Here is a 26,480-nt window from a genome sequence, read left to right as displayed (position 1 = left end):
TCCAAAAAAATTTTATTGAATTAAATTATTTGACAAAAAAAGAAGTAGAAGGACACCCTGTATAAATAATTATGTAAATGTTTTCATTACTGAATAGATAATTGAAGAACCTTTCAAATGAGCTACCACACGACCCCTATTCTCATTTAAAAAATCATCGATTACGTCATCACGCCCATACGGATGACGTCACTAGTATACCATATATGCCACAATATCATAACTTAAAAATAAAAATCGACCTGTTTCGGGATTTTTCCTTAAGTCACCGGTTTACGAAATAACGAATTTATTCCTTTCATTTGCACCATACTGTCGGTGGAAAATAGTGTCGCGCACGCTTGATTAGCAATTAAAAAACAAAGGAGTTTTGAATATTGTATTGCAAAAAACTCTTCGGGATTTCATCAATCGATGTTTAAAGAATATCTACCTACCTTGGCAACATTCAAATTTTCAGTTTTTCACATAGTTTTTGAGGGTTAAAATGGCCGATTTCGCAATTTTTCAAATTTTAATCGCTTATATGTCAAAAACTATCATTTTTAGAGAAAAGTCACTAAAGATCTTTTCTGTTTAGAATGATCCAAAAAACTTTAAAAAACTTTTTTCCATGCAAAAAAATAATTTTAGGAAAAAAACAAAAAAAAAACGTTTAAAAAATTTTTGACCACCTTTTGGTCCTGGCAACATTCAAATTTGTTAAAAGGAGTCCTTTTTGAGTAAGATTGTGCAAAAAATCCGAATTAGAATATTTTTCCTAGCGGATGCGCAGTGGCTTTCTGGACTATAAAAACAACCATAATACTAAAGAAATCTTAATAGTAGAGGGCCAGCAGATCAAAAGAGTAAAATAGTATACTTACCTAGGGACACTTATAACAAAAAATAATGACTACACTGCAGAAATCAAAGTCAGAATCAAAAAAGCACTTTCTAATTTTATGAAAATGAAAAGGATCCTATGTAGCAAAGATTTAACATTAGCTTTTAAAGTACGCCTAACAAAATGTTACGTATACAGTGTACTATACTATGGAGTGGAATCATTTACGTTAAATGTAGAGACAATGAGACGACTTTTTTTTGGTTTTATGGCATAGACTTGGCTGTCAATTAGCCAGTCAAACTTTTTTTTCTATTCATTCATAAAGAACGCAATGAGGTCCTTAGAGTTCCATAGCAAATGAGACAATGAGACGACTAATCACCTTTGAAATGTGGACCTATAGAAGAATTATGAGGGTTTCCTGGGTAGATAGAGTTACGAACAATGAAGTACTGAGAAGAATAGGTAAAGAGAAGGAAGTTGAACTTACAATTAAAGAAAGAAAGCTATAGTATCTCGGACACGTGATGCGGGGCGAGAAGTATGGCATCCTGTGACTCATGATGCAAGGAAGGATATATGGCAGAAGAAGCATCGAAAGAAGACAAATTTCATGGCTACAGAACCTAAGAGAATGGTTTGGATGCAGCTCAAAACAACTATTTAGAGCTACTGCCTCAAAAATGAAAATAGCTATGATGTTTGCCAACCTCCGTAGCGGAGATGGCACCTGAAGAAGAAGAAAGTCAAGAGTACAAACATCGACGGATCATGCTTAAAACATTTGAAGAGTACAAGGGAAAAACAAGGAATGTCACATTTTATACATATTAAGATAAACACCAATAAAGGTTTACTTCTTGTGAAATCTAAAAGCTACTTAGAAGATTCTTAACAGAATTCTAACAATTCTTATTCTATAATCTTAATATAATATTAATCTAGATTAACTTATTCATTTAATAATGCACCAAAAACTGCTGACATTCCTTGTTGTTCAGTAGCGTTTGGACAATCCTCGTTCTTTGCCTAGATACAAATTCTTTAGACAAATCATTTTTTGTATGTTATTACACTAAATTTGTATGAAGTGTAATTCATATCATAAACTTACTAAACTAATCATTTGGAAGTGAATCTGCCAGATCCTTGGACTATCGAATCGACAAACTCTACTAAATATAATTATTAAAAACAAAGTTGTAAATAATATATTTATTTCAAATAACATTGTCATAATTTGTGTACAGTTTTAATTATCTTATTCAGTTCGCTTAGATTCTGTATATAATACGTAGGTTTGTACTCTTCTGGGTGCTTCCAGTCTTTAATATCATCCATTTTTGTAGTACCGCTAAGAACGAGAAGTTTTTGGTACCCACCTACGGTACCAAATCCCATATCCTCGTTGATCCTACGAAAATAAAACAAACCATGTACAGTTGCGGTCACTGGATAGTTTACACCTTCATTTTTATCATAGATATAATAACCTGTAGATTAGGCTAGCAATGAGCTGCTCTGTGCATCGAGGTGTAACGCCGATATCAAAGACGCCATTGGTCAATATTCATTTTGAGTGGTCTAGCCATCTTTGTCCGTCATATGAGCGGTATCGCTTCGTAAAAAGAGATAGATAGACCACCGATCGACTGCCGCGCGTTACGCTTTTATGCTCAGTATGCATTCTCTACGGTTAACATGTCTCTGATTTTTATATTGTAATACTGTAAAATGGCAGTGTCGTACGGATTTACTAAATGTCAAATTGCTTGTCAAAAATTTCGCGCGCATTGAAAAATAAACTAAAAAGCAATTAAACGCATCCAAAATGCCTATACGCTGTGAGATCGTACGTAGAGGGGATATTTAAAAATTCGCGAGCAACAGTAGTGACAAGTCTGTAAACGTTTACTGGAAATTTGACATAAATATCAAAGTGATTAATTTAAAATTAAAAATAAAAACATTAATTATAAATAATATTAGTTGGTCAAAGCTGTGGTATATATTTTTACCTTAAATATATACTTACGTTTTAAATACTGAATTTAAGTTTTCTTAATGTTCCGTAATATTACTAGAGAACGGCAGTTCTCGCCAGTGGCGCACACCTACACCCCCTACACGCGACACTATATATACACGAAATTTTCGATTTTCTAAAAATCTGACTGAATTGAAGATTGGGCCAACTCCCATCTTATAGCTCAGGAAAAGACTCACCCATTCATATGTCAACCATCCATTTTGGTCCAAGGGTGTGGATTTTACGGCCCTTCCTATTTAGGGTCTGTTTTTCGTTCTCGTCCTCAATACTCCCAAAAACTTCGAAAATCTAACTCCGACCTTTGCGGCTTCTAATAGAAGCGATCATTTCCTTTCCAACGCATGTCTAATTTTGAAAATCGGTTATACCGTTCAAAAGTTACCGAGCTCAGAAATATGAGTCAATTTTTATTTAAAAAAGGCAAAATGTTTGTGGATATGTATGTATGTATGTGTGTATGTATTTATGTATGTATGTATGTATGTATGTATGTATGTATGTATGTATGTATGTATGTATGTATGTATGTATGTATGTATGTATGTATGTATGTGTGTGGAAAAGTTAAACCGATCTGCATTTTTTTTCTGTGTTGGAAGAGGGGGTGATGGCCGATTCAGAACCGGTGTAGTTTGTGAGTTTTGACTACCCATAAGCCAACTATAGGACTTGGTAGGTACAAAACGACATATTATTTGGAGGTATGTATCTTCGGTTCAAGAAGAGACAGGAGAACAGTAAATACACCAAATCAATAGCGTTGAGTTAAGCTTTCAAATGGTGTCTAAGCTGTCAGGATCAGATATACACACGGCTCAGTATAGCCGAAAAACTGAAAAACTAAACTTTAAAAGTTTTGGTTTTTCGACAATTACTCAAAATTTCAACCTACGAATGACGCCAATGACTGAGCGTTTGTAGAAGGACTCTAGACGAATCTAACAGTGTATACCTTGTATCCGGGAAAATTCGAATTTTTAAGTTATAGGCTTCATAAGTATGATCAAATCTATTTCTTATGGGAAAAACGGTTTTCAAGCTCAATAATTCCTGTAATAGCTTCAGTTATCATACTTGACCTTAGATGCATAAGATACTACCTACTTGTCAATACGTTTCAAACTCATGTTTAGTGAACAAAATCGGTTAAGCCGTTTAGAAATTATTAAGCTACAAAAGTTTAATCAAATTAACGATTATTCCCTAAATGGTTTATGTAGTTGTAATGGTCACGACGCTAATTTGATCTGGCAACGGGCAATCAGAGTTAATTTACCGGCCATCCCAATATTTTTTCAATCTATTTCGAATAGAAAAAAAATCTAGTGTATATTCGATAGATACTAGATCATTTGGGAGATAATGCGACGAAGGCGACCATTTATAAAGTTTAACGTGTAATCGAGAAACATTGCATTCAACTTTATATATTTAATTTATAAATAACTTTGAAAAACTCCTGATACAAGAATAAAAAACCGCTAAATTCCGTAAAAATGAATGGCGCATACAATATTCCAGCTACAAAAGATCTGATATGAATACTACGTGGCGCGAAAATGTATTTTCATTTTGATGTAAAACAAAATTCTAGTTTTATTTTAAAAGATTTTTTCATTAAATTTGCTAAATTTGAAGTAAACGCGCCACAAAAGAGTTTCAAAATTCAAACTCTATCAAAGTTACTCTTTTGTGGGGCGTTTTACTTCAAATTGGGCAAATATTATGAAAAAATCTTTTAAAATAAAACTAGAATTTTGTTTTGCATCAAAATGAAAATACATTTTCGCGCCACGTAACATTCATATCAGATCTTTTGTAGCTGGAATATTGTATGCGCGACTCATTTTTACGGCATTTAGCGGTTTTTTATTCTTGTGTAATTATAAATTAATCTATTAATTTTAACGCCATTTGCACGATAATTGTGAAAGTATCCGAAGTAAGAAATTAATATTTCATCAATAGAACGTCAAAATGATTAGCAAAATCTTAAAAAAATCGATTACAATTTAATTACTTTTTTGAATTGTAAATATTAAGCGATAACAATTAAATAATAAATTTAAAAATTACCGGTGAAAGTTGCATTACTAATCCGCTAGGAGCGACACCAGCGAAGCTCAGAGCGTATACGCTCTGAGCTTCGCTGGTGTCGCTCCTAGCGGTTACTAATTAAACTTTTACCGGTAATTTTTAAATTTATTATTTAATTGTTATCGCTTAATATTTACAACGCAAAAAAGTAATTAAATTGTAATCGATTTTTTTAAGATTTTTCTAATCATTTTGACGTTCTATTGATAAAATATCAATTTCTTACTTCGGATACTTTGACAATAATCGTGTAGATGGCGCTAAGATTATAATAGATTATTTATAATTAGATATTACGGAACATTAAAAAAACTTAAATTCAGTATTTAAAACGTAAGTATATTTAAGGTAAAAATATATACCACAGCTTTGACCAACTAATATTGTTTATAATTAATGTTTTTAATTTTAATTTTAAATTAATCACTTTGACATTTATGTCAAATTTCCAGTAAACGTTTACAAACTTGTCACTACTGGCGTTCGCGAATTTGTAAATATCCCCTCTACGTACGAGCTCACAGCGTATAGGCATTTGAATGACCCGCAAAACGAGGAGCAATTGTCAGATTCAATCATTTTAACTCAATTTTATTCAAAAAAATTTCTTTCGATAGTTTTTATCTTGTTACATTTTGTAAAATGGATTTATTTTATTTTGATTTTTTAATTTTAATCAACCTATTCTGGGTCCGCCACTGGTAACGTGACTGTAAACTATTCAATTGCCACAGCTGTACATCATCAGGGACAATTTTAATAACAATCTACTATTTTAGGAACAATGTTTTAAAAATGTTGAGAATTTGAAACCAGTCTTCCGTATCGACATAATCTTCTTTAATACCTCAGAACTAAGAACTGTATTAAATTCTTGCAATTTTTTTCATATAGCCTGGTCATATTGATATAGGTATTTACCTATATCTACTTTTTGGAAAAGCTGATACAAAGCTGGAAAAGATACATTGTTGACCTAGCTGCATATGAATTTGTATTGTAACAAAATATTACTTTTGACCGACCCTCGTATAACAGGTCCCATCTCCACACACGCATTCCACGTCAATCTTTCTAGATCAGACGCGATGTAGCGGGACAGGGCCTCGATTTTTGACCCTTCGCTTCGTTATCGAACGTATTCGCTTCGTATACTAAACAGATACGAAGCGTATACGTTCGATAACGAAGCGAAGGGTCAAAAATCGAGGCCCAGAAGAAGAGCAGCTGTGGGAGCACGCAAAATAGAATTCTATTTTAGTGACGTCACGTTTCCTAGCAACCGTCGATTCTCCCATTATGAAATTGTATTTTGTGACGTCAGCAAAATAGAATTCTATTTGGCGTGCTCTGGGCTCAGTTCTCCGAATGTCGGGACAATAACTAGAGATGGGCAGAATCTTCGAGAAATAATTCTCTAAGCTATAAATAGGAACGGATTTTGGAAATAGGTTTAGTTTAAACTTGAAATTTGTAAAATAAACTTGTATAAATAAATTAATAAAATCGTACATAAATACAAATCGCTCGTTTGATTGTTACAGTATCTACCCGAATCTTTGACGAGGCAGGGTTATGCCGAAATATGTAAGATCCTACTGATACCGATTCATGTACAGAGGGTTTAACGAATTGTGCTCTTGTGTCACATATTGGGTTTTTAATTACATCAAAGCGTAAAGCTTTTGCCGAAATTTTTCATTCTCGCACATTTCATAATACAACACAAAAGATAAGATAGAAACCGATTTTATCGAGTACTGTTTGACGTTTATGGCTATCAGAGAAGATATGTTAACATTTTTGTCAGCCTAAAGGACCTCTGCTGATTGAGTTTACAGGACCTTGAGTTCATATCAACGAAAACCTGTATAATGAAACTTTGAACAAGCTTCATCAAGGATTAAGAGGAAAACGTTCAGAGAAGCTCTCACAAGGTGTCGTTCATCTGCCCGACAATACTCGCCTCAAAGTCGTGAAAGTACATCTACAACGAAAGGCATGGAAGATATTAGAGCATCCACATATATATCCGCATATTAGAGCATAAAAAATACAAAATTCTGTAAAATAATTCTTCGAACTACAGCCACGAAAATTATTTAAGCAGGGTATGTATCGGTTGCATCGTGGCGAAAAATGTATCTTCATTTTGATGGGAAATAAAGTTTTAGTTTTGCTTTGAAAGATTTTTAAAAGACGCGTCATAAAAGAGTAAATTGAGTTAAATTTAACAAAAGTATGAAGAAATCTTTGAAAATAAAACTACTATTTTATTTTCCATCAAAATGAAAATATCTATGTACATTGTTGCGCCAAAATGGTTATTAATAAAGACAGAAATAGATAAACGTCAAAAAGAAATTCTTACACCAACAAGATACAAACAGAAACAGTGGATTACAGAGGAAATCTTAGATTTAATGGAAGAAAGACGTCAGCATAAAAACAAAGATAATGAGATGTATAAAAATGTGGATAAATAAGTAAAATCCAAAATTAAGCAGACTAAAGAGCAATGCGCAGATATAGAAGAACACCAGAAAAGACATGATAATTTTAACACACATAAAATAATTAAGAAATTAACTCAGAACAACAGAAAAAGAAAACCGGGAATATTAAAAGATACAGATGGAAAACTTGTGTTGAGTACTAACGAAAAATTAAAGAGATGGACAGAATACATAAATGAATTGTTCAAAGGCAATAGAACAGAGCAAATGGAAGTCGAAGTAGAAGATGATACGGTTTTAAAGTTATTAAAAAAAGAAATTAAATCGGCATTACAAAACAGCAAAAATGGTAAAGCAGTAGGTCCAGACCAAATCCCAGTAGAAAGCTTAAAATGCATAAATGATGAAACCTTAGACATTATCGTAGACCGTATACGACAATTGGACCGAAAGCAGTAGACCGAACTCATTAGACCGAAAAGCACTTTACCGAAACCTCACTAGACCGAACAGCATTAGACAGAAATGGTACATAAATTAAAAACGATTGCAGTAAATTATGCTAAGATTTTGTATATCTGTCTTTTTGTTTATTATATTTTTTTGTACTATTTTATATATAGACTTTGTAAATTGTTACTCTGTACAGTCTGATATGAAACAATTTTAATTCGTTAAACAAATTAGTGAAGGTAAAAATAAATTAAGGGTAGAGTGACGTTAACACCATTTTAACTGTTTATAATAACCATCCAAATAACATTTACTTATAATTACATTAGTCTTATCTCTATTACTGCGACAAGTAAAAATAACTGCTTTTCGGTCTTCTGCTGTTCGGTCTAGTGAGGTTTCGGTAAAGTGGTTTTCGGTCTAATGAGTTCGGTCTACTGCTTTCAGTCTAATGATTTCGGTCTCTTTACAGTAAACCATCGTAGACTTGTTTCACACAGTGTACAAAACAGGAAACCTACCAAAACAATGGTTACTCTCAACCTTTTTTGCTATCCCTAAAAATACAAACGCTAAAGATTGCAGTGAATACAGAACAATAGTATTATTAATGATATTATTAATAAGTCACATTCTCAAATTATTCTTGAAAATAATACATGGTCGTATAAATAAAAAACTAGAAGAAGGAATAGATGACAGTCAGTTTGGGTTCAGAAACGGACTAGGAACCAGAGAGGCGTTATTTGCTTTTAATGTGTTAGCTCAAAGATGCATGGACATGAATGTGGATGTGCATGTTTGCTACTTTGATTTTGAGAAAGCTTTTAACAAAGTAAGACATGAAAAATTAGTCCAAATTCTAAAGACAAAAAACATAGACAAAAGGGACTTACGAATAATAACAAACCTTTACTGGAATCAAAGAGCACAAATTGTAATACATAACGAACCCAGTCCAGAAATTGAAATTGGGAGAGGAGTTAGGCAGGGATGTATTATGTCTCTCTTACTCTTTAATGCATATAGTGAAGCCATTTTTGAAGAAGCATTGCTATCTCAAAGTGAAGGAATAATAATTAAAGGAAGATCTATTAACAACATGATAGATATGCAGATGACACCGTGATTATGGCAAGCTCTGCTGAACAACTCCAACTACTACTAAACTTCTTCTTCTTCTTCTTATGCAATCCACTAATGGATGTTCGCGATCACTACTAAACAAAACAAATAATTTCCGTAAAGAATATGGAATAAAAATGAATATAAAAAATAGCATGGACACAGAAGAAAACGAACACGGAAGTATTGCGAGAAATGGGTAAAGAATGCGAAATAATAAACACAATAAAAATAAGAAAGTTACAATATCTTAGTTACAAGACACGTAATGAGGAGACCGCGATATGAAATGCTAAGACTGATAATACAGGGAAAGATAAGAGGCGGAAGGAGTATAGGAAGAAGGAGAGTGTCATGATTGAAGAATTTAAGGGGCTGGTTTAAATGCAGTTCTATAGAACTCTTTAGAACAGCGGTAGATAGAGTAAAGATAGTGATGATGATATCCAACCTCCGATTAGGAGACGGCACTTGAAGAAGAAGATTGTTTGCGCCACGTAATATTTATATCAGATCTTTTGTAGCTGGAATATTGTGTGCGCCACTCATTTTTCCCGCGTTTTTATTCTTGTACGAATAATTTTCAAAAGCAAATAAATTTCAATATTATCTACAAAATAAATATACAGAATGAATTTTATGTATGGAAAATCTCAATTATCTCGGAAACCGCTTTCACGATTTTTATATATTTTGATGGGTAAGTGTTTTCTAATGCGGCCGATATTATAGTGGAAATTACATTGTTATTAGGTCTTCCGTTTTTCTGGAAATCTAATAAACTTTCTTATTTCAAATAGAGCACCCTATATATTTTTTGCGATTTGAAGTCCTTAAGAAATACTGATTATTTTTGATGTTATATTTCCTATACCTAAATACCATAATTTCGGAGTTATTGCTACATTTATTTTAAAAAAGAATTTTAAACAAATTATAAAACTTAATTTTTTCGGCCCGCGTATACATTATTTAAAGTTTATTGGATCATTTGGGAACAAAAAAGGTCGTTTGTAATTTTTCTGTAAAGTTAATAGTTTTCGAGTTATAAACAATTTAAAACTTAAAAAGAGGAACGAAAAATGACGATTTTCAAGATTCAAAAACATAAGTTAAAAATGTAATTTTTGAAATTAAGAAAGACCTAAATTCAAACTCAAACCTTTTTCTATCAGCTCTCTATAAGAATTTTTGGAATGTTTTATTCTTTAACATTGTTTTTTAATTCTTAATGAATGAAGCGCATATGAGAGGACTGTCGATAATTAACAACTAAAAATCAATGTTTAAAATGAAATAATCCCAAGTTACTTATCGTTATCTGATAAAAAAAGGCTTGAACTTGAATTTAGGTACTTCGTAGTTTCAAGAATAATATTTTTATTTATGTTTTTTTACCTTGAAAATCGTAATTTTTCGATTTTTTTTAAGCTTTAAATTGTTTATAACTCCGAAAGGATTAACTTTAGAGAAAAATTACAAAAAGCCTTTTTTATTTCCAATGATCCAAAGAACCAAAAACAATGTCTACTGGCCCGAAAAAATTGATTTTTATAATTTGTTTAAATTTTTTTTAATAAATGTAGAAATGAATTCGAAATTATGGCATTTAGGTATAGGGAATATAGATGAAAAATAATTAGTATTTCTTAAGGATTTCAAAACGCAGAAAATATAAAGGGTGTTCCATTTGAAATAAGAAACTTCATTAGATTTCCAGAAAAACGGAAGATCAGACAACAATGTAAATACAGTAGAGCGTCGAGAATCCGAACCTTGGTAATCCGAACATTCGCTAATCCGAACTCAAAAAATTATAAAATTAAAAAATATGATCGCGGACCGAATTTCTGGATTTAATATGACAATACGGGCAAAATATGACCGCGGATTTTTGTTTTGTTTATGCAGAAATACATACAATATATTTGTTTATTATGCAGGTGTTTTATTCCTTGTAACTAAAACGTATGTACATACATGTGTACATATGTACATACAGCGGAACCTCGATAAATCGGATTAATCGGGACCGCGGCCGATCCGGGTTATCGAAAATCCGGGATGGCCGGAGAATATAGTAAAAATTAATAAAATACTTATCAATAATAAACAAATACACATTATAATTGCAAAAACATGAAATACACATATGCACAGTACAGTGGAACCTCGATAACTCGGATTAATCGGGACCGCCGCCGATCCGGGTTATCGAAAATCCGAGATAGCCGGAGAATATGGTAAAAATTAATAAAATACGGTATACTTACAGATAAACTCCGTTAGAATTGAAGTAACATGAAATATATTTATAAATATGCACAGTACCTACTCATCAAAATTACTAAAAAAAAAACACCAAACACAAACGTAAGCAAACGGAAGCGAACAATACAAGACACACAATACAGTCACAACGATGTAATGTTATTTAAGAACAGTGAAAACTAAAGACCATTGTTTATAAAAGAATTTTTTAAATAGTCTTTCCTAAACAATGCTAAGACAGTTTGAAATAAAAAGGAATAGGTACTACAGACAGGTGCCTGTTGTTTCTGCGGCGTGTGCTATGAGTCATTTTTAATATCGTATAGTTCAAATTACACACATACACATTATCTCTCAAATATTATATTACATACATTTTTATTGTTGAAAGGTCTGTCTGATAATTAACTATTTTGATGGGAATAAGCCACAATTAAATTGAAAAATAATTTTATTAACGTTTCGCGACACCCAAATCGGGTCGTTGTCAAAATACAAAATATTGAAAATCAAAATGTTTATCTGATGAAAATCGGTCTGGGTTAGCCGGACTTCCGGGTTATCGGGGGCCGACTTATCGGGGTTCCACTGTACATCTAAATTACGTACAGTTTTATACAGTGATGAGCGCGCTAATAACCGGCAAAATAGCACAAAAGATGGAAAACGTATTAAGTTGTGAGATAAAAAGAAATGAAACTAGTGAAGCTGGGAAATTTAGCGATATTAACTTATAAATTTACATTATATTGCTTGTTTCCCACCTTTACACGTATCAGAGGAGTATGTCAACTAAAACTGTCACTGTGACAGTGGCAGTTGCCAAACTCGTCCGATACGTCTAAAGGTGGGAAACAATCAATATAATGTGAATTTATATGTTAATATCGCTAAATCTCCCAGCTCGACTAGCTTCATTTCTTTTTAACTCACAACTTAATACGTTTTCCATCTTTTGTGCTATTTTGCCGGTTATTAGCGCGCTCATCACTGTATAGTATTGTTTATTTCTTGGTAAAAAACTCAGTCAAAGTAAAAAATGTTTGTTTTGTCTGATGAAAATCGGTCCGGGTTAGCCGGACTTCTGGGTTATCGGAAGCCGACTTATCGGGGTTCCACGTTCCACTATATGTACTATGTTTATGATCTTTGTATGTATTTTGAACATATGTTCGATATATCCGAACAATTTGATAATCCGAACTACCCCTGTACCACTTAGTTGAGATTATCGACGCTCTACTGTACCACTATAATATCGGCCGCATTAGAAGACTCTTACTCACCAAAATCTAAAAATCGTTCCTAGAATAGAATAGAAATATGCTTTATTGTCACTGAAAATTATACAATTTTATGGACAAAGCTTAACATAGAGTCACAAAAAAGATATACATAACAATAACAAATACAATTTTATGAAATTAGATAAATCGTCAATAAAAAAAATATAAACAAGTTAAAAAAGTGAAGTAAAAAACAAAACCAATATATTGCAAAATTACTATAAATTGCAAAATTGAACATACAACATATAATAAAACACAAACAAAGGAACTAATAAGTTTAAGCTGCTGTATGTGACACCCAAATATAGATAAATACACTTAAGTTACTTGTACATTACTGTGATTTCTTAGTTAGTCATTAAGAAACTCTTCTACTGAATAATATGAATAATATGGTATCCTAGATAATTGAGGCTTTCCATACATAAATCTCACTTTGTATAATAATATATGGGCCATTCCACGAGCATACGCCTGTTTTGCATTACTTCGGCAACGAATAATTTACTGTGCAATATAAGAAGTACGAAAGTAAATGGCGCTAATAATTATTCCAATAAACAACAATGTAATTTGCAATTTACTTTCGTTCTTCTCATTTTGCACAGTAAAATATTCGTTGTCGAAGTAATCCAAAACAGGCGTATGTTCGTGGAATAGGGTATACCTACACATCTCCGATAAAAAGTGTACGTTTTGGATCAGTCACATTTAATTTTTCGGCTACATATTGGTTGTAAAGATGTGATGGTTTTGCCAATTGAACTGGTTGTCTTCCACTTATCTCAGATAAACATGTATAAAAAAATTTATTACCTAAAAGGGAAAATCAGTTATTTGTAACATACCTTACATATTTGTAATCTTTAAAGATCGAGTTCAGATTTGTCGCATCTGAATAAGTCCAAATTACAAATGGCTTAAAATTTGTAATTTAAGACCGTACTTTTAGTCCAACTTGGATCTTTTATAAGAAATTTTTAATAAAAAATTTATATATATATACCACTTCTTACAAAAGAAAGTCTTTTTTACCTCTTCAGTACAGTTATTTTTATTTTAATTCTATTAATCTCAGTAACCTTCTAAAACGAACCCTTGGTATTTATGTATATGCCATTGCTCTGTGCATTTATATAACTAAACTTTTTTACACGGCCCTTTGCACTTTACGGTTAACAAAACTCAATTTCACCGTCTTTTCTCTTGCCCCCCATTCGGTGTCTACGTTATTTATTTTGTGTTTAAAGCGTCTTTGAATAAATTAGAAATTAATTTACATACATATATAACTAAGAGAAACAAACATTATAACCTGATGTAGGTATACAACAAAAACCAGAGGTAAAAATCCAAACCATTCAAAATCAATGATCAGAGAATCTTCAAGATACCTATAACCGAAGAGGAAATTGAATCAGCGTTAAAAGGTATGAAGAACAACAAAACACCTGGAGAAGATAGCATTTTTGAGTGAAATAATAAAACTAGGAGGCGAAAAAAAGCTTTAAAACTCTTTATAATTCCTCTTTGAAAGAATTACACTAGAAAATGGAATAGTGCCATTATGATAATTTGTATTGCATAAAAGAGGAGATGTAACAAAAATTGGAAACTACAGACCTATCAGGTTTTTATCTCATTTATATAAGCTCTTTATGAGAGTAATTGCTAACAGACTGGGACCTAAGCTGATTTTTAAAAACCACTAGAGCAAGCCTGATTTAGGAGTGGATTTGAAACGAATGGCCACCTACAAGTAATAAAATCCTTAATAGAGAAGGTTACAGAATACAACAAGCCCATTGATAATAGTATTTGTAGATTTTGGGAAAGCGTTTGGCTCAGTCCAGCATAGCTCTATGTTAAGAGTTCCTTCAGAGTGCAGTATTTATCATAGGTACACAACTCTTCTTCGGAATATATATAATAGCGCAACAGCTGCATTGAGAGTATACTATGGCGACACAAATACATTTCTCTTAGAGATGGATATTAGGCAAGGAGACACCATTTCTCCTAAACCATTCACGACTTTATCAGAATGCTATGAGAAACAATAACTGGAAAAATATTGGAGTCAACATAAATGGGGAGTTTCTGAACAACTTGATGTGAGCTTTGCAGACGACATAGTCCTTATTGCAGACCGGGTAGATCATGCCTACCAATTTCTTCAAGACTTTTAGTTGGCCTTAAATTTAACTTTTCTAAAACATAATGCATAACCAACCTTGTACTGGTCAAAAACATCTCAACTAATGGCACGCAGATTATGTATACCTATAAACAACAAATGTATACCTATAAATATCTGGGTACGAGATTAAATTAGGAAGAGATAATCAAACATTGGCAGCTGACGGAAAACTGAGAGAAGTCTTTGGGTCAGATATTCCCAAGTGCTTAAAAAAGAAGGTCTTTGATCAGTGTATGCTTAGATTTGTAACGTATGGAGCAGAAACATTGAGCCTTGTCAGAAAAGTAGTCAATAAAATACAAGTGGCACAAATAGCAATGGAGAGGTTAATGCTGAACATATATTCCTCAGAGACAAAAATTTCAAATAAAATAGGAGAAAACTGGTGATACGGACTTAGTTGAAAGAATTACAACGCTGGTATGGAACTGGGCGGGACATGTTTCCAGATTCCAAGACGGAAGATGGACCAATAAAATTTTAGAATGGAGACCTAGACACGAAGCTTATTGTAATCGAAGAAGTCCTCCAATAAGATGGTCGGAAGACATCAAGTGCATTCAGCAAAACTTGATTCAGGGTGCTCAAGTGCCGATGTAATGGAATTATTTACGGGAGGCTTCTATTCAGGAGTGGACTCAAAACTGCTAATGATGATGATGATGATGATGATAACAAAACCCTAAGAATTTAAACATATTAAACGTGATCTCACTGGGCAACTTTAATGACATTTTCCTGCGCCAAAAGGAGTTATTCCAATATAAAGGGTCGCCGGGCAATGTGGGCAGCTATATAAATGTTATATGGTTTCTGGTTCTACGAATTTGAATAGGGTGGGCAGGCCAACGAGATAATCCCATCCAGCCAGATTATTTTTTCGTATTATCAACTCCGCTTCTGGTTCTATTTAATCTCTTCCATACCTTTCCCTTCAGGTCTCTGGTGACTCAAACCGCCTTCTTGGTGGCTGGTGTCCGTATAGTGAATGCGCCTCATTTGTTTCCATCTTATTTATGTGGCGACACACTTCAATTACTATTTTACTATTTTTTTAATTGCTAGTTTTAAATATTAACTTTCCTTTCTGAACGAAATAATATGGGTCATTTAAAATTCACATGTGTTTCGTTCCTAATATACAATCCATATGCATAGAAGGGCCAAACCATATCCCTATTTCAGGTAAAATTCCTTTGCAGTTTTAAAAACACCAGATTTGATAAATTGTCGCCTGTCTGGCCATATGGTAGAACCACATAATGACAGATTAGTGTTTGTGGTAGAGTTCAGTAGATACACAGCTGGCAGTCCGGTCGGTCATAAAACCCTCGCTGGAAAAAATAAGAACAAACCCTTACGAGATATAAGCAAAGCACGCCTTTTTACAGTGGCGGATCCAGGGGAGGGCAATGGGGACGATCGGCCCCCCTATCAAATCAAGTTATATGTAAAGATTGTAAAAACATTAATTTATTAATCTATTTTTCATAGAAATTTAGCCAATCTTACGGATGCTGGATCCGCCACTGCCTTTTTACCAAAATAAATAAATATATTATTGACTGTTGTTTTTATTATTATGTTTATTTTAATTCCATTTAATTGTTTCCGTGGTCAATAAGATCACACACTCAACACCACGGAACATTTCTTTCGATGTTGGTTGCAGTAGTACGTCTAGTGCTCTGAGGGGCTTTACCAGCCAAATATTGAAACGTATCTGTTGAGATTGGCCTTAAGTGTCTCGTAATTATTCTGCATGCCCTTTTAATGCTGTATCTACTTGTTTAGCGTGTGCAAATTTTTGCCAGATCGGATAAGCATTACCTGCTGCAGAGTAACAAAAGGCCAGAGGTGAGGCCTTATCATCGACGAAGTATTGGCTCCCCATTTACTTCCAGTTGTTCCAGTACTTGAGAAGAATATCAATGTAAAAATTATCTCAGAAAGTTTGGAAGTATGGACGACCTATTAAAAGAGTTGGGGGTATACTAAGAAGTGGGTACCACCTGTTAGATGAGTTAGGGATATACCGAGGAGATCCTGGGATATGACAGCACAGAAGCGATGAAGAAGACAGGTGAGGGAGGATGCATATTGTAAGTGAGAATTAAATAGAGAATAAATATATTAAGTCAGTCTAGCAAATAATATGTATTACCTATTAATGGTCCTATAGGTCCAACAGGAAGAGCTTTGTCTGCTGCAGCTATGAAAAACAAGCAATCTTTTCTCTTTAAGTAGGTAAGAACTTTTTGCAGCTTTATGTAAGTTAAATTTGCGTCAAAATCGTAAAGAACAGCCCCGATTTCTTCGTCATCCTGAATGTTCTCAAATATTCCTTTGACAGATTCTTCTATCTCTTGAGGCTATAAATATATACATAAATATATAAGAATATATTATAAATATACAGCACGTAAATCGTTCAGCTGGACATAGGAAACATACATTGTATATATTTAGATACATAAATACATACATTGTATTATATTGAGATACTTTTGGCAACTGAGCTCTCTCGAGGACAATACGGTTATTAGCATTAAGGGGCACTCAAAATTCACAACTCATTTCGACTGACACAAATAAACGTCAAAATACGGCAATGTAGCTGAATATTTTTGGCCTAAGGGAATGAGAAAACTGTATATATAATAATATATGTACAGTTGAGTCCGCGAGTCTTTACCCGTGCGTCATCATTTAAAGCATACGAAATAAGTCGGAAATTTACTAAACGCAACTTTAAAATTCTTTGACTGATGTCCACCATCCCATTAATTTAAATTATTTATTAACATTAGAAAATAATGAGTTGGTATACCGACTATTGTATAAACATATTTTAGATATTAAGCTTAAATTGTAATTGTAAAATATAGAGTAAGTATTTCTTGTAAATTGTTATATGTTAAAAGAAAAAGAAAAGAAAAGAAAAGAAAAGAAAAAAAAAGAAAAGAAATATAAAAAAAAAATAATAAAATAAAAATAAAAAAAAAATAAAAAAAAAATAAAAAAAAAATAAAAAAAAATAAAAAAAAAATAATAAAAAAAAAGAAAGAAAAAATATAAAAAAGATATATAAAAAAAAATAGAAAAAAAAAATATAATAATTAAAAAAAATATAAAAAAAAAATATGTAGATAAAAATGAATGACGAACTTGGACAGTCCATAGTAAAATAGCTTTCGAATGAAGTAGAGGGCTAAAGAAGAATGTTGCAGTTTTTGCTGTGGAACTCTGAGAACATCATTTGGAAAAAAATTAATAAAAATATATATATAAAAAAAATTATTAAAAAAAAATACAAAAATAATTATTTATTAGTAGAATTGTTTGTTATATTAGTATTAGTTTTAGGATAAGATACGAAAAAATGACTAATAAAATAAAAAATAGTAAAATTGGCGAATGGATTTAGTGTCCGCAGTCATATAAACCCAAACAAACAACAAAATACTAAACGCAACGGCACGTGGATATTATTCCGATCACGGGTTATAGTATAAAATTTGACGTTATCAAATAAATAGAATGTCAAATTTAAGTTTTGCTTTAAAATTTTGGTGCATAATTACAGCTACATTTGAAGTAGGTTAATAAATTATTTTATTATCATTGATTAATAAATAAATAAACAATTTATAAAAAAATTCGATAACATATTTTTTTTTGTTATTTTATTCACTTTGGCGGAACCTTAAACACAAGCATTCAACTGTGTCAACAATGAGATTAGCTTTGTACGTTGTCAAAATTTATCGTAAAATAACATAAACTTATTACATCAATTCTAACTCCAATTTAAAACTAGTTGTGAAAACAACTGTTTGTATACTATAAAAAACTTCAAAATGCAAAAATTCGACAAAATAATAGCAAAAAATTCAACAAACTGACAGCCACAAAAGTAAACAAACCAAAACGTCAGAAATTGTACTTAAAATATGTGAAGACATACCCAATCGTCTTTCTTTGTACCTATCTCTTTTCAATGCACTGAGTCTAAATCGTTCATAAAAATAACATGTGTCTTTACTTAGTAACAGGCGGCAGCTGGTTTGTCATTAATTTCATGAAGAAATAGAAAAGGCCAAGCAACTGTGAGTTGAAGGTAAACTAGAAGTGATTTGTTATTTGTTCCCCTGTCAAACGAAATAATTAAACTTCCTCCTTTTGATGGCAAGACCTCCTGACAGGTGTACAGAAATCAATTTAAAGCTGCATAAAATATTTGGTAGGAAAATGAACAAAAGGCAACAGCTCAATGCGGAACGGAGGTAGAACAAATGGCACGACTGGCTTGGTCCCCTAAATCCTGAAAGAGTCTCTGTACCGACTTACCATATAAATGCCTCCTCGATGGTCTGCACGATGTAGATGTCCAGTAAATATGACGACTAGTGCGAGGACACTATAAAAGGTTCCGTAACAGCATATCATCAGTCAATACATACCCAGAAGCTGATATTAAGTAAGGCCATAACCCACTGATTAGCAAAATCTCAGGCTAAAGAAGATTCAACGTAGTGTCAACCCAAAACAAGACATCAGGCTACTAAAAGCCCAACACACAGAGAATAGTGTAAGACCGTATATACAGAACAACTTGAATGCCGTTACTAAAACGGATGTACGGACCAGAAGCTTGAAAAGTTGCATAGAGTTTCACAAGACATACTAGAAAAATTACTCAAACCACCAAAAATAAAGAAAAAAACCGTGGATGACAAATGAGATTTTAGATATGATGCAGGAGAGGCAAAATTTCAAAGATTACCACACGACATTATACAATAGATAAGATAAAGATAAAGATAAAAGTCGAAAAGAAATTCTGACACCAACCAGATTCAAAAAGAAACAATGGATGACGGATATAGTACAGAGTAATAAGGATTTTCTCGGGACCCTCAAAGATCCAGGTAGCTGACTACTTTTTTAGTTATTGTAGACCTATAGGAAGAAAACCTACCTGTTTCCTGTCTAGAGTTCACGTCCGTTTTCTAATTATTAACAATTTAGTGCAAAAATCGCGATATTTTTCGATTTTTTGCACTCCATTCAAAAGCTAAATAGTTGACATAAAATTACAAAATTAAATTTTTTAGAACATTGAAAAACATTGAAAAAATGCCGATTTTTTAAAGTTAAAAGTTAATTTGTTGCTACGCAAACTGCAAAATAAGTGGAAATCGTTATTTGTTAATAACTTTTACTAAAACTACCTCAGAACTTTAGTGTTTCACCCAAAGTTGGGTATTGGCGCACTTAACAAACCTTCAAAATTTGAGACCGATATATTAATTAGTTTAAGAGTTATTCTATTTGTTTATCCCAGAGACCTTTACTTTGCAATAAGATAAGACAGAAAATAATGAAGATATGGCAATTCTGAGTATGCGAAATGAAAGTAGAAGAGTGATAGTATCAAAATGGATTAAAAAAAGATAAAAAAAATAATTAATATAGTCAAAAATCCTAATGCCAAATTTTTTAAATTTTGTAGTTTATAAACATTTAGAATAACTTTAAAAATGTTGTCCGTAGAAACAATATTTTTATAAATATATTCGAAAAGATAGTATTTTAACACGAATTTTCAAATACAAAAAATTAGCCTGGATTCATTTGGGGCAAAGTTAGCCATATGATTTTTTTAATCCACAGCTAATTTGTTTATAATAATTGAGGAATCTTATTAATATCATTTTAAAGAATGAAATTTGTATTTTTTCTTAAAAAATTTGCACAAACATTGTACTTTCACAGCACCCTCTACGATTTTCCAAAAATGTAGTTCAAATGATTACTAGGGGGAACATACAAATCCATCGAGTTTAAAATACCGAAAAAGCAATTTCAAACGAATATAATTTTCTGTATCTCCGGATCAACTCAATGGATTTTGATCTTTCTTTTTTAATTTTTATGTAATTTCTACATACATTACAAATATGCAATTTGTTTATAAATTTATTAATTAATAAACAGTCTAATTTCTTTAAACATTTCAAAAAAAAATTTTTACAAGAATCTACTTTTTAATCATAGTATCATTAATGTTTATAGAAAAAGTTAAAGTAGACTTTAATAAATAAATGATTTTTATTAGATAATTATTTATTGAAGATAATTTATTTATTAAAGTATACCTTAACTTTTTCTATGATTAATAACAATAGTATGATTATATTCATGGATTTTTGGAAAAAATTATTTTTTCAAAAATTGTTTAAACAAATTAGACTGTTTATTAATTAATAAATGTTTAGACAAATTGCATATTTGTAATGTACAGAAAAATTACATACACATTAAAACAAGAACGATCAAAATATGTTCAGTAGATCCCGAGATATAGAAAATGATAGTAGCGTTAAGTTGCCTTTTTTAGTTTATGAACTCGTGCATTTGTCGGCTCCCAGCTCCCCCTTCACTTACCATGACGAGTCACCAATTGAACTACATTTTTAAAAATTCGCAAAAAGGATTTTTTCTACGGACAATATTTTTAAAGTTATTCAAAATGTTTATAAACTACAAAATTTCACAAAGGACATCGCACACATCTTATGGAAAATATAATGTCACTCAAATTCAATAAAATTTATATGAATATATTCGTTTCAATTTAACGATCAATTCTTATCATTGCGCCATCTCTTAATTTTCAATAATAAGAGCAGAAATTGATATAAATCAATCTGAAATCAAATGGGTAGGTATATAAGTTAGAGAGAGAAAAAATATTTTAAAATACCCAAATTATAGTTAGTTAATAAATCTTCTCGAGCTCTTAGGCCGATGCCACATTATGCGTTTTGACCGGATGCGGTGAAAACGCATCCGTTTCCAACGCAACCGGACCGACCTGTCACACTATGCGTTTAGTCTATTGCAGTTTGTAAGCGCGTACCGATGACTCAAAACGCATCCGTTTCCAACGCAACCGGACCGATCTGTCACACTATGCGTTTTCACCGGATGCGGCGGAAACGCATCCGGTCAAAATGCATAATGTGGCATCGGCCTTAAGCATCTTATTATAATAGTTTCACTAACCGCTTAGGCCCAGCGGGGTTTAAGCTGTTTTGAATAGCACCCAGAGCAATAGTGATTATAACTGACACGTTTATAAACTCCAAAAATGTGATTTCGATAAATTTTAAGTGCAATTTGCGCCGCAATTAATCATAATTAAGAGTTGGCGCAATGATAAGAATTATATTTTCCATAAGATGTGTGCGATGTCCTTTGGTATTAGGATTTTTGACTATATTAGATAATTTTTTTACCGTTTTTTAGTACATTTTGATAGCATCAGTTTTCTACTTTCATTTGGCATACGCATAATTGCCCTATCTTCATTATTTTCTGTCTTATGTTATTGCAAAATAAAGATGTCTGGGATAAACAATTAGAATAACTCTTAAACTAATAATGAATCGGTCTCAAATTTTGAGGGTTTGCTAAGTACCCCAATACTCAACTTTGGGTAAAACACTAAAGTTCTAAGGTAGTTTAGTAAAAGTTATTAACAAATAACGATTTTAACTTATTTTGCAGTTTGCGTAATAACAAATTAACTTTTTAACTATCAAAAATCGGCATTTTGAAGGTTTTTTAATGTTCTAAAAAATTAAATTTTGTAATTTTATGTCAACTATTTAGCTTTTGAATGGGGTGAAAAAAATCGAAAAAATCGCGATTTTTGCACTAAATTGTTTATAATTAAAAAACGGACGCGAACTCTAGGCAGGAGACAAGTAGGTTTTCTTCCTATAGGTTTACAATAACTAAAAAGTAGTCAGCTACCTGGATCTTTGATGCCCGATTTCACCAACGATACCTAAACAGTTCGATACCTAAACAGTTGCCTTATTAAGTAATTATTATCGATAGGAACTTCCTAAGTCAATATTTAAGAACAATAGCGTTTCACAACTAAAAGAACTGCTTATCTAGGAAATTCTTTCCTAGGTATTAATTCGGCTACGTTTGAACTATTTTTGATAAATATAAAGACGAATAAGATGACATTACCTTACTTTTTCGATTATTTGTCATTATTGTTTGTTTGCCAAGTTGGTTTCAGTTTTGTACTGTTATAATAAGTAGTTATTTTATTTAGTTGTTAGTTATTTGTGAATTAGGTTTGTTAAGTTTTGTATGTTATTTGTATGTACAGAGAAATTGAGGAAAAGAAAAGAGTTGTAAATTTCAAAATGTCGAAAAATTAAAGTTAGTTGAATTGTCATTAATGAAATAATTTTAAAATAAATATGTTGAAAATTGCTATTAATTTTTAATGACACACTTTTAGTGATATCATGAATGGGTTTTTGAAACACACACTAGTTTTTTAGGTAGTAGGTAGACTACATAATTTTGTCAATAGACCTGTAAAAAACTCCCAAAGAATTTTCTATATTTTCCAACACATATTACATTAATAATATAAAAGAAAATACAAAATCACAAACAACTAATATACCTAATATTACAGAATAACAGAAAAATTAAGGTAAGAAGCAAATTATTGACTAACGTCACAAGTATATTAGTCAAAATTGTAAAAATATAACCTGACTGTTAACGAATTGAAAAATGTATCCATGAATATTATAACACACTGTAAATTTAGATTATAAGTAGGCTTAGATGATTAAATTAATTGTTATTGTAATACCATACAAAAAACAAATAGTCTGGCTAATTGGCTAAGCCAAAGCCATTATAAAATAAAAAAAAGACTTTCAACGATAAGTAATACCTAAAGTTTAGGGAGATCGAAAACCGTATCCTACCGTAAGGTAAATGTCTATTAAGCCAGATCATCCATTTCATAAGTCCATATTTGGAATAGTTTCATACTTTTTTGCTAATTTTTTGCTAATTTATTACCACAAAAACAAATTTTTTGCTCCACCCCTAACCGAGAAACAATGGTTGATGTAGCTTAATATTATGTCACATCATCGATAGCCATATCTCGCGAACCTAAAGAGCTAGAAAATCGTACGACGCGGCATATTTTTTTGCTAATTTATTGCTGTCGATCTGCATATGCAACATACCCCAAAACCACCCCTGCTTCCCTTACAGCTAAACAACACCCCCAAAAAACAACGAAAAATCTTGAAAAATGATTTTTGTGATATAGTTGACGGTTGATATTTAATTGCTAATTTTTTGCTGTCATTAGCCGTAAAAAACAAATTTTTTGCTCCACCCCTAACCGAGAAACAATGGTTGATGTAGCTTAATATTATGTCACATCATCGATAGCCATATCTCGCGAACCTAAAGAGCTAGAAAATCGTACGACGCGGCATATTTTTTGCTAATTTATTGCTGTCGATCTGCATATGCAACATACCCCAAAACCACCCCTGCTTCCCTTACAGCTAAACAACACCCCCAAAAAACAACGAAAAATCTTGAAAAATGATTTTTGTGATATAGTTGACGGTTGATATTTAATTGCTAATTTTTTGCTGTCATTAGCCGTAAAAAACAAATTTTTTGCTCCACCCCTAACCGAGAAACAATGGTTGATGTAGCTTAATATTATGTCACATCATCGATAGCCATATCTTACGAACCAAAAGAGCTAGAAAATTGTACGACGCGACGCTGCATATCGTTTTGCGAATTTATTGCTGTCGATCTGCATAGGCAACATACCCCAAAACGTCCCCTGCTACCCTTACATCTGAAGAGCACTTTTAATAAATAATTAAAAATCCTAAATTTTTGCCGTCTTAAATCGTTTGCATTTTTCGTTTCTGTAAACTTCGTTTTTCTTGGATCAAAATACGGCTGTTAGAGGTGGAGCAAAAAATTTGTTTTTTACGGCTAATGACAGCAAAAAATTAGCAATTAAATATCAACCGTCAACTATATCACAAAAATTATTTTTCAAGATTCTTCGTTGTTTTTTGGGGGTGTTGTTTAGCTGTAAGGGAAGCAGGGGTGGTTTTGGGGTATGTTGCATATGCAGATCGACAGCAATAAATTAGCAAAAAAATATGCCGCGTCGTACGATTTTCTAGCTCTTTAGGTTCGCGAGATATGGCTATCGATGATGTGACATAATATTAAGCTACATCAACCATTGTTTCTCGGTTAGGGGTGGAGCAAAAAATTTGTTTTTGTGGTAATAAATTAGCAAAAAATTAGCAAAAAAATATGAAACTATTCCAAATATGGACTTATGAAATGGATGATCTGGCTTAATAGACATGTAAGGTAATGCTTAAGCGGTTTAGGCAATTCTTATCGTATGATGAAATCCGTTTTAGAGTTAGGAAATATCTAAAACCACTTAGGTAATTCTTAAATATTTAGGTATCGTTGATGAAATCGGGCATGAGTGTCCCGAACATGGTCTATTTCTAGCTTATTACCCTGGAGTAATAAGATCTTAGATTTAATGGAAGAAAGACATCAACTTAAAAATAAAGGTAATCAATCAGATGTACAAAAATGACTACAGCCATTTGAAATGTGGTGTTACAGAAGGATGCTTAGAATAGCATGGACACAGAAGAAAACGAACACGGAAGTATTGCGAGAAATGAGCAAAGAATACAAAATAATAAACACAATAAAAATAAGAAAGTGATATTATCTGGGACCAGGGCCGCGCCAAGGCTTTCAAGCGCCCCGGGGCGAGTCATTTTAGGCGCCCTTTTTGCCCTCCCTTTGTCAGTAGTTTTTTGCTACTTAGTGAATCGGTATACGGTATTCGCTTCGTGCGTGAGCATATGGTGGGAGTTTCTCTTGAAACGATGCCAGCGTGAGTAGTGGCGAAATATGACAATTATGGAGCTGTCTTTGTATTGTCATTATAACAAATTTGATCAAAAATGGTAAATAATTGTTACCTATTTATCATATGCTTAACGTCAAACAGGTCTTCTTTGGTCTTCTTCGCTCTTCCTCTCCTATTCCTTCCAGGAATCTGCAGTTAAAAAATTCTTCGTATTGGACGACTGACGACTCGACGTTAAACATGACTAAATCATCTTAACCTATGCTCCCTCATTATGGCATCAATTATTGGTATCACCCCTAGACTTCCCTTAATATACTCATTCCTAATTTTATTCTTTTTTGTTACTCCACTCATCCATATAAGCATTCTCATTTCCGCCACATGCATTCAATGTGCTTCTTTCTTTTTAACTGTAATTCAGTTACATACATCATAGATGGCTGTTTTATAGAATTTTCCCTTAGCTTCATTGGAATTTTTTTGTCACGCAGCACACCACTCGCTTCCTTCCACTTCATCCATCCAACTCTAGTTCTACTACGTGCATCTCCATCTATTTCCCCATTACTCTATAATGCCGATCATAGATATTTAATACTATTATACTTCACACAATCATTTCAGCAGTCAAAGATATCATTTTATTTCTAGTAACTCCATTTAAATAAACATTCCAAATACTCTGTTTTTGTCCTACAAATTTTTAAACCTTTTTCCTCGAGAGCTTGTCTCCACTGTTCCAGTTTTTGTTGTAAGTCGCTTTCACTATTTCCTACTAACACTACGTCATCAGCATACATTAAGCACCACGGAATGTTACACCCTATAGTTTCGCTGTTTTCTAATCTAAAACTCATGAGAATAGATAAGGACTAAGCACTTAGCCTTGGTGCATTCTACTTTCACATAAAATTTATCAGT

General features: G+C 32.4%; 1 protein-coding gene across 1 annotated transcript in view; it reads right to left on the bottom strand.

The window, feature by feature from the left end:
* Positions 1-2,029: 2,029 nt before the first annotated feature.
* LOC114325150 (uncharacterized) overlaps positions 2,030-26,480 on the bottom strand; it is a 61,650-nt gene continuing 37,199 nt past the window's right edge. Inside the window, exons 3-5 of the mRNA XM_028273105.2 lie at positions 16,935-17,142; positions 13,242-13,386; positions 2,030-2,243 (exon numbers count right to left, since the gene is read on the bottom strand). Of these exons, the coding sequence (XP_028128906.2) occupies positions 2,063-2,243; positions 13,242-13,386; positions 16,935-17,142 (534 nt within the window). The 3' untranslated portion in view covers positions 2,030-2,062. The remainder of the gene's footprint in view (positions 2,244-13,241; positions 13,387-16,934; positions 17,143-26,480) is intronic.

This window comes from Diabrotica virgifera, chromosome 5, assembly GCF_917563875.1.
Source record: "Diabrotica virgifera virgifera chromosome 5, PGI_DIABVI_V3a".
NCBI classification, from domain to species: Eukaryota; Metazoa; Arthropoda; class Insecta; order Coleoptera; family Chrysomelidae; genus Diabrotica; species Diabrotica virgifera.
Note: the sequence above shows the minus strand (reverse complement) of the source record. Positions and strands in the feature narration are given on the sequence as shown.